The sequence below is a fragment of the Xenopus laevis genome, chromosome 8L, assembly GCF_017654675.1.
Source record: "Xenopus laevis strain J_2021 chromosome 8L, Xenopus_laevis_v10.1, whole genome shotgun sequence".
NCBI lineage: Eukaryota > Metazoa > Chordata > Amphibia > Anura > Pipidae > Xenopus > Xenopus laevis.
Window position 1 is genome coordinate 66266324 of NC_054385.1, and position 10522 is coordinate 66276845.

At 34.9% G+C, this 10522-nt stretch overlaps 1 protein-coding gene across 1 annotated transcript; it reads right to left on the reverse strand.

The window, feature by feature from the left end:
- Positions 1-605: 605 nt before the first annotated feature.
- Positions 606-10144, reverse strand: LOC121397053. The gene is made up of 5 exons (XM_041572889.1): positions 10046-10144; positions 6023-6358; positions 3141-3248; positions 1458-1480; positions 606-802 (listed from the first exon to the last, which is right to left on the reverse strand). The coding sequence occupies exons 1-5, from the start codon at positions 10113-10115 to the stop codon at positions 671-673; spliced, it is 669 nt and encodes a 222-aa protein (XP_041428823.1). The 5' UTR covers positions 10116-10144; the 3' UTR covers positions 606-670.
- Positions 10145-10522: the final 378 nt, after the last annotated feature.

Consider the following 10522-nt stretch of genomic DNA (forward strand, 5'->3'; position numbering starts at 1 on the left):
TTATATGTAAGTTGCATACTTTCTGTGTAAATTATTGAAGTTTCTAGACAAGTCAGGGCAGTTTTTGTGGAACTTGCATAACTTTAACGATAACTTGCACAATTTTCATAACTCTTGCCTCACCCTGTGGTGCCAAGCCACAAGGACTTTTTTTAAAACTACCCATCATTTTTTTATGTGTTTGAGAATTACTTATATTAGATATACCATGACCTGGATGAATGAAAATCTTTATAGTCATACCCTACAATATCCTCTTAAAAATTATGTAGCATGTTTTGGGTATAGTGATTTATTTAAAATGGTATTGCATTTATCAACAACACAAGTTTTTTTTAGAGGAACTGCCCTTTTTCAGTGAGCTGGTTTGATAAAGTCAGTGTATCTGCAATGGAGAGACAGTGAGCATCACCAATTCACTAAGGCTTTAATTAACAGGAGCATAGTAAATCCTCTTACTGCATAAAGCAAATCAAGCAATGATACAAACAGAGCAGATTGCAATGGTGAGTCAAGCACACGCAGGTCATATTACACATTACTCATTTTAGGAAAAATAGTGTTACTGTGTTCACCAGATGCTCAATAAAGTCTACACCAATAGATAAAATTGTTCTGTATCACAGTTGTTTAATTCAGTTCTCTTAGCAAAAACACATATATGACATCATCATTTCTGCATTGCAACAGATGCATAGGTTATCATTTCCTCTGCACGCCTGCCCCTTGGCTGGGGCTGGAGTCGCTCCTTGCATATTTCAGCATAATGAATGTCTGTCTGTAGTTCTTGCTTCCCTTTAACCTATACAAACAGAGAGAATTGATAAAGAAGTGTTCAGCAGTACAGCCAAAAACACACACACAAAGGAAGGCAATATATTACTACCACTGCAAAGTAGTCCAGCTTGTCAACAGCATTTGCACTGGATAAGCATTATGATTTTACTTGGCTGATTGGCTGATTTACCATCACTCATTATATTTTACTGAGTGGTGAAAAGTTATAACTTAATAAAATATAGATTTTTCCTGATTTAATAATTTATTTTCACTACTGTAGTGATTCATTGGTAAATCTGCTTATTACTGTTTTTGATGCAAAACTATGCCCTGCTTCTGTACTTGAAAACTCTCCATGACAGAGCCCAAACTCCAGCAGCAGTGACTCATCACACAGACTGTAATAATGATATGATGGCCATCTGAGATTAAGGAAAGAATCACCACATGGATTTGAGAAACTGCTTATGCACTGCTAAATGCCCTGTGTTGTGTTATTAATAATAGGCATGGCATCCACTTGTCACTACAAACTGGGTAGAATTCAGCCCAAAAGTGCACAGAACAACTGCTACGTTTGACAATAGTGTCAGTTCCCTGAAAGAAAAAAAATATACCAGGAGGCAGATGCATACCATCTAAGCATCCTACTCACTGGCAGTTAATTTTACACTTACCTTGAATCTGTCATCAGAAGAATCTGTAAAATACATCACATGATTTTATTTATATATTTCAATAATTATGGTCACTAGAAATGTAATGGGGTAAGTGATTTTTGTTCTACAGCTGCATGGAATGGAAAAATAGTATTTTTAGTGCATCCCATGCCTGTGTAGGGAAATCAGATGAGTGTAGAACATAAGCTACTATATTATTATTTCTTACCACTGGCAATATTTATAATCCTGATTTGTTTTTTCCTTAGACAGGATTTGGTAACAGACAGAAAAAAAAACATCAAGAAGCCTATACTAACGCTACTAAGAATGCAAGAATTTATATGCCGTGTGCCACACATATAGCCTTGCCCCAAACCAAAAATGAGATACTTTTCTGTATGCAGCCGCACTGTATTCATAACAGTCAGACTGGGGGTGGCATGTGGGCATCCCTTTAGATGCGCAGATTAGGCAGTGCCAATGAGCACACAGTACTATGAAGCCCTATACTGCCTGCCAATAGCAGGTAGTAAATACAGGAATGTGTTGCACCCACAACTCTGTGCCTTGTACCTATTCAGAACAAGGTGCAAATGCCAGGCTGCACTCAAACTCCCTGACACCAGTGTTTTGTAAATAAGCAATAACTAGCGCAGTTTAATTAATGCCACCTTTTCATGTATATCCAATCTATGCTATTGAATAGTTTCAAAATTCATAAAAGACTTAGGGGCAGATTTATCAAAATGTGAGATTAGACCTTGCCACACAAAAAACACCCACTTTCTATTCATTCCTATGGGATGCTTAAAAGCATATTTTTCAGTGGGTAAATACACGTCTAAAAATCCCATAGGTATGAACAGAAAGTGTGTACTCTACCTTTGAGGAAACATGGAGGCACAGTGCTGAACTAGGGCCCTGGAGCTTGATATTAACCAGGGACTATGTAAATAGAGTTTGTAACTTTTTCCAATGTTTGTGTTACTTTCTTTCCACTGACTAAGGGGGTTATTTACTAAACTCTGAATTTATCTTGTTTTATTTAAAAACCACAACCAAACTCCCATGCCCAATCTGACCTTATTTATTAATAAAAAAAACTTAAATGAATCGGATCAGGATAAAACCCGATAAAATCAAGCGAAAACCTGAATTGTCCAATATTTTTTCCAGAATTGATTTCTGGGCTAAACCCAGTGGAAACCACAATATCTTCAAATTGGTATAGATGCCTTTCCCATTGACTTATACAGGACCTCGACAGGTCTGAGATGGTGGATTTCAGATTGGGGCTTTTTGCAGCATCGGGGTACGATACATCTCGAAAAATCTGAGTCTATTTTTTCATGAAAAATTCGAGTTTTTGCCCCAAAAAAGCCTGACCAGATAAATTTGAGGTTTAGTAAATAACCCCCTAAGTATTTCCCACTTAAATCAGATGTAATACCATGCTTTGCTCAGCAAATAGACATATCTTATAATATAACTTGGAATCGTTGCACAGGCTTACCAGGACTGACAGACTGATACTGTCCCTTGAGAGACTGATAATAATTGCAGTTCATGTAGTAAAATATTCAGTTTTAAAATGAAAACAAGAAATATATATTTGTAGTGATTTAAACTTACTTTGAATGTGAGCTGTTTTAAGCAATGCCAGCAGGAGAATAAATATTTGTAGTGATTTAAACTTACTTTGAATGTGAGCTCTTTTAAGCAATGCCAGCAGGAGAATAATAACAAAAGCTTCAAATCCTATAACGATGTATTGGATTATTAACCATTTTTCTTTTGTCCAAGTTTCTAAAAATAAAGATATTTGTACATATATATATTTACTATTTTAAAACAACACACACATGCACAAATCCTATTATATCCACACAGTTATATAAAAGAAGATTTTTCCCTTTTGCCACTAACGTTTGGCATTGACTAAAGCTGACAATACTTTGATATATACATGGTATACTAACTGCCAAGTTTTGTTGATCAGTCTGCTATTGATTAAGAATCTAACTAAACAAGGACCATATTACCCGTAGATGTAGCCTGCCCCGATCGGTAATCATATGGTACCCATATAATTGGACCATTGGCTTGGGGGCAAAATACTACTTTAACTATATACAAACATATCCAAATAGCCTTATTCCAGCAAGAGTTCCTTTGTCTTCATATAATGCCTTGTTGTGAAATCCGTGGTATCCATCAAAAATTATTTTAGGATTTAATTGGGTATATTTATCCCAAATCATTACTTTGTGATCATATGACTGTATTATTTAACTGTGTAAAGGTTGATTTTTATCTTTCCCAAAGACATAAGCATTATACAACCTGAATTATAGGCCCTCTAATTTAACCACTGGGAGTATGGAAAAACAAATAACTGCAATAAACTGCTTGAAAGGGTGTTATCTCAAGTGGAGGGGAGATGATTTAACACCCTTATTCAAAAGGGGCTCTCAAAAGTGTGCCTTTTAATATGATGAAGTGCACTGCAAGGTGCAGAAAGGGTTAAGACTGCGGTACATGTATAATATACCAACTGAATGACACCACATCTGATTTTTCCAGCTGCAATACTGGCCACCCTGAGGATTATTTAGTGTACAGGCAAAGTGGACAGAGGGAGACTACCTGCAAGGTTAAGAAAATGTCGGCTTCAGCTTTTTTTATTTTAATTGTAAATTGCCCCATTTTGTGCAAACCTACTGTTAGGAGTTATTTTCTGTTTAAGCAGTAAACTATTTGTTTCCAGCATAAGAATTTTATAAATATTTTAAGTAAACAAATTTTTTTTTTTTAAGTTGCTTCCAGGGTGACCATAACTTATTGTATAACTTAGGGCAACCTCTCAGCAGATATGTTAATTGGTATAAGGGGACAGTATCATTAACCATTTGTATCCAATATCTTTTCTTGGGGGATGTACTGACTTTCACTTCATGGCAATGAGCCCTTTTGATTGTAGTGTCTCTGACACTTGGAGGCACATTTATCAAAGGTAGAATTTTTAAATTCATGTGAGTTTTTAAAAACTCCCCTAAGCTCCCATAAAGTTGACCAATCTAAAAAAAACAACAAATCTTTAAAACTGGGATGAATTAAATTGACCCGAAAACTTGAATCGAATTTAAATTGAATAAGATTCGAATTTAAAAAACTTGATTCGAGTTTTTTCTCTGAAAAAAACTGGAATATCAGGAAGGCTGCAAACAACTCCAAATTGATCCCTGGACCTTTCCCATTGACTCAAACAGAAATTCGGCAGGTTTTAGTTGTCGAATAGTCGCATTTGAATTCTTAAAGGGCCAGAGTATGATAAATTTTCAAACTCTAATCAAATTTGAATAACTCCCTAGTCAATTTGACAGTTTTGACCATAAAAAATTGAAAATTGGAATTTTGAATTCAAAATTTAAATTCAACCCTTGAGAAATCTGCCCCTTGATATAGTAATGGAGTTTCAGGTGGGAGCAGAATAATAAGTAATAGTATAAGACTGATCCCTGCTTTCACACTAGACCAAAATCTCTTGATGGCAGGGCAATGCCAAACTAAGGGGCATATTTATAAAGGGTCGAATTTCGAATTGAAAAAACTTCGAAATTCGAATTTAAAAAGACCAACCGATATTAAGACGTTTTTTTTGGTCAAATAGGTCTGTTTTCGATCGAATAGGTCAGTTTTCAGCTGAATTCAAGGAGGAATAGTGCATTAGATCTAATTCAATTCGAAGTTTTTCCCAAAAAAAACTTTTTTTAAGTCCCCAATTGACTCCAAATAGGTTCTAGGAGGTCCCCCATAGGCTAAAACAGCAATTTGGCTGGTTTTAGAGGGCGAATGGTCAAATTTGAATTTTAAAGAGACAGTACATGATGAATTTCAATATTTGAATTAATTTTTTTCAAATTCGAATTGAATTTGGACTATTTTCTAGTCGAAGTACACATAAAACAGCTCGAAATTCGAATTTTTTTTCATTTCAAAATTCACCTCGTCCTTTGATAAATCTGCCCCCAAGTGATTGAAATCTGCAGCTGAATGCCACCATTTGGAACTAGTGGGTATGTACAGGTTTATCTCATGGAATCTACTCGAAGTTAAAAATGGTATATTTCGTTATTTTGACTGAAACAAGTGGGTTGTCATTTTTGTGAGGACAAGGCTTTCAGATATGTGGACTCTAATGTTCTGTGGATGAAAAAGCCAATTAAGGAAATAAGTATGTGCCAGTACTGCAGCTGGTTTTATTTATTTTTATTATTAGCAATAACATTTGATTAGCAAGTTTTACATTTTAATCAGTTGCAGCCATTCCTCATTTCACCTCAATAACTCTACAACTTATTTTAAGAAAAAGACAAAGAGCTAATCTGGTACAAAGTGATTGTTTCAGTAATTGCAAGAAATAAAATCTGTACAAATGGCTTTAATGCATTTCTGCCTCGGCTTTTTAAAAATTAGAATGGAATTCTATCAAGATCTGAAAAACTTTTCAAACTTAATATTGCTTTAAAATTAACTGAATAAATTAGAAATCTATAGCTGGAGATATTTTGCAGTGATACCTGTTGCACATTGTTTTTGCATCACATGCACAATGGTTCCTTTTCCAGCCTCTTTCTTGTTACTAGATTCGACACTGCAGCAGTATTTGGCAGAATCATTCTCTGTCAGGTTGCTAATGGTAATTATCCGGTGGTATTCATCCTCAAACCACACTCTCTGTTTGAAACATGAATGATTCTTGAGGTCTGTTGCTTCCTCACAAACTGACCATGTGACAGAGAAAGCGTAGTTCTTATTAACAAAGGTACAATTGATAGTCACTGACCCTCCAACTTCAGCTGTCAGGCGCTCAGGCTGTTCCACTTTCAGCACATCATTATTATTATTACTGCCATCTTGTTGGGAGAGAGAAAACAATGTCATTGGTGACAATTCTGCTTTTCATTTAAAAAAAGCTACAGTAGTTAAAGGCATTGTTCAGTGACTTCCTCAAAGGCTTCCTCAAAGAAGAAATGCGTCAGGCAGTGACATCACCCAGGACTACACACCACAGTCAGAAAGCCGGCAAGTACAACTGACTGAATTGGCAGGTCCGGAATATGGCAATGCAGGGACATCGATACATGCTTTCTACAGTAAAATGATGCTTTATAAAGTGTATTCACTAGTGTGTGACAAGGAGCAGAGACAGAGGCTAGAAGAAAAGAGAGCATTGGAATGTTAACTCCCTTTGCTCTACGTTCCTTCTCCCTACTATCGATCCTTTCTTTTATCAATGAGCCTTTAGATAAGGAAGTGTCCTCTAAAAACTGCAGTTCTTTTGGGGACTGAGAAATAAACAACACATTGTTATCTAAGACATGTAGCATGTCCTTTACTAAAAATGTTTAAGGATTCATATAGCGATATTCAATTGTAAAATAAAAATTCAGGGACTTGGTAGAATTATTTACAAAATTATTTACAAATTATTTACAAAATTAAAATTTTCCATAAGCCAAAATAAATGTTTCAGTCAATAGATATCAATTATTGGCTTACTCTTGCCAGCTACGATATTCTTCTTCATTGTTAACTTACCCAGTATAAATCCATGTTCAACAACTCTATTAGCCTTTTAAACATTAAAGATGTTTAAGTAATTTTAGAGCAAAAAAAAAAAAAACCCAGGTCCCAGGTAGTCTGGGCAAATCTACCACTATTCATGGTAAACTCGAACTAGATATGTTTCTCTTGTGGTGTTTACTTGGTATGAGATATTTTACAGTAGTATAGGTGCAACTGGAGATGTATGCAAAGGTTTCGCGCATACAAAAAGAAATGTTGTTAATAGGCCTATTATCCAGTTATCTAACTTGCTGTACAGATATGGGACCTGGGGTTTTCCGGATGGTGGATCTTTCCGTAGTTTGAATCTTCATACCTTGAGTCTACTGGAAAATCATTTAGGCATTAAATAACCCCAGTGGGCTGGTTTTGCTTCCAATGGGGATTCACAATATTTTGGTTTGGATTGAGTACAAGGTACTGTTTTGTTATTTATTAGAAAAAGGAAATCATTTTTAAAAATTTAGATTGTTTGGATGGTAATTTGAAAAAAAAAAACATTTTAATTTTCTGTTTTCATAGTTCATTAAAACATATGAGTTTTTCAGCTTCACTGAAAATGATTGGTATAATGTGCAACAATGTGTAAATATGTGCCCATATGCTGGTCTGATTAGTAATGCTTATAACCTACTTTTGAAGGGCTAAGTAAAACTGTGAATCTTTGATCTGTGTACAAATGTAGCACTGAATGATTTACCCATTTTCCAGCACAAAATGTTGCCCTTCCTTGTCAAGGTAACAAAAAAATATCTTCACCAACCACTGATCTCATAAAAAAATCTTAACCCACCCTGCTAAATAACACCAATGGCATTCAAAGGCATAGTTACACCAGAAATGGCAAACTCTATATGTATTTAGTGTATACCATACACATTAGAACTGGGGGAAATCCTGCCAAAAATAATTTTATGCGGTGCCTAATTTAATTTACATTGTAATAAACACGCAGGGCTTTGCCCGCATGCATCGAGCTCTGAGTGCCAGTTTTTCTTTTATTACGGTGCCTAATTTATGCATAAGCTTCACTGCTTTTTCATGGAATCTGCCAAAGAAAAAGCTAGAGCTAGGGGTTTGGATGGAGAATTGCATTTTAAGGCTACTGATATGCTTAAATATATAATATATATATTTATAAATTCTAAAAAAAACCCAACAAAATGGAACATGGATTTGTGCTAGCTTAGTTATCATCATATACAAATTACTATGTTTATATACTGTATATTATTCTAAAATTAGGCTGGAAATGACATATTTCTAAACTTTCTATAGAAAAGGCTTCTGCATAATAGAGGCTATTAACATTAAAAATGCTTGTAGTTTCCATTTGCTGGTGCATAACTGTTATCAGCTACTGAACATAATGTCATGGGGCTTTTTATTGTCAACAGATAAAATATAGTCTAGCATTGCACAACACACTGCAACAACAACCAGGACTTCTAGGGCCTCCTCATTTTTGCTCCAGAGGTGTAAAGAGTTGTCCCATTTATTTTTCTTGCAAGAAACCACATTTTTCTTTTGATAGTCTACTAGTATGTAAATATGTTAAATGTCCTTAATTAGCTGAAGCCTACAAACTTCACTGCCTGTTTCATTACCTTTAGTGAAGTTTATTGAAACCAAAATGTATTCTTATAGTTAGTTTTATTTATCACATTTATTAGATCCAGATATGTAGAGGTATAATTACTATTGATCACTTGATTAAATTGAAAGAAAAGTAGTAACCCCACAATATTGTTAAGAATATGTTGTAGAATTAATTCACTAATTAATTTACCCTTAAGGTGCAACAGTTAAAAAAAGTGCTTAGTACTTTATGTGCCATTGAGTTAATTCTATTCCTACACACCACCAATTGATTACACCAAAATTAATTCAAGAATTCATTTAAAACATCAGTTATAATTCATTCAAAAAAGTGCAAGTGCTTATATAACATTAATTAATTTTTGCCTTGAGAAAGCATACGCGAAACGCGCGTCGGTTATCCTCCGCTCTTATTATTTTTAAAAGCCTAATTTTAAAAGCTTCAGCACTTTTGCGGCAACCTCTAGCCGCACAAAGGTTTTGAATAATTTTAACAGCATTCATTCTTCATACCTCTTTTACTCCACGGCTCTAGGGATTTGCGTTTTTTTAGATAGCTCTTCTACAGATTAGTTAAAATACCGAGACCGCAGTCCTTAGAGTCCTGCCTTTCTCTCCGTGTGGTGTCCCAGGGCATTAGATAGAAAAAAGCCTTATTTAGGAGATTTTGGGACAACTCCACCTCTAATCTATTTTCCTTTACCGTTCTTTCTATTCATGAATTGCTGAGATATATAGAATCCTCTTTTTATAATAATATCACATTTTGAATGAATTTTTGATATTTATTAGCACTAGCACTTTAACCAATTAATTGATAATCAATGAATTCTTAAATTAATTGATGTTATATAAGCACTTGCACTTTTTTGAATGAATTATAACTGATCTGAAAAAGTTGGATTTTCAGGGCTACACCCAGCATACACCACACTAACTTCAAATTGAGGTGCCTCTCTCATTGACCATCACGACAGGTCTGTGATGGCGAATTTTCAGATTCATGCCTTTTTGCAGCATCAAGGTATAATAAATCTCGAAATGTTCAAGTTTTGTTTTCCACAAAGAGTTTTTGCCCAAAAAGCCGACCAGATAAATTCAAGGTTTAGCAAATAACCCCCCAAGAGCTGTTGTTAGTATTTCTATGATTCTTTGAAAAATATGACAATATCTATTAAGTCCTAGTTTTTGAACATGCCAGTAGACTTAGTCGCCTATTTCTGTTCATATTTTTTTCTTTTGCAAGAATTTATTTTTTCGCTTACTCTAAACCATGAAAAATGAGTAATTTATTATGTGTTAAAACCACTTAAACACTAATACTTTTTTTTTTAATTCAAAAGAGGAAAGAAGCTTCTTTTACCTACAGTACTTACTTGTTTTCTCAGAGAGCTGAAGCAAGGCAAGTAAAAAAAATGTGCAGAGCAGCTGAAGTTGGGTCTCCATTTGCCTGAAGAGAGGGAAATTGAATATAGTGGTTGCATGCAAGATCTATTCTTCAACTTACAGCCACATCATTTCCCCTACCCCCTTCCCGGCCATATGTTCTTTGGCTACTTGCGCTTCAGACATCATGGAAAATGTGGTTACATTGACAGGCCTACCTTCAAATGCGGTTAGGTGTGAGAAGACTTGTCAAGGCAGATTTGCTTATCTCTCTTTAAAGCAGAATACATTTATTTAATTCAAGGTATAGGCATCTTTTTTGTGGTGAATGAAGGAACCCACTGTAGAGCAGCAAAATAGTGAAGGAGACAATACATAACAACGAGAGTTTTAAGAAAAATGTTCTTATATCCCTAATTACCATAATGTTAAAGGGAAATTTAAGTCTAATAACCCACAGCATCCAA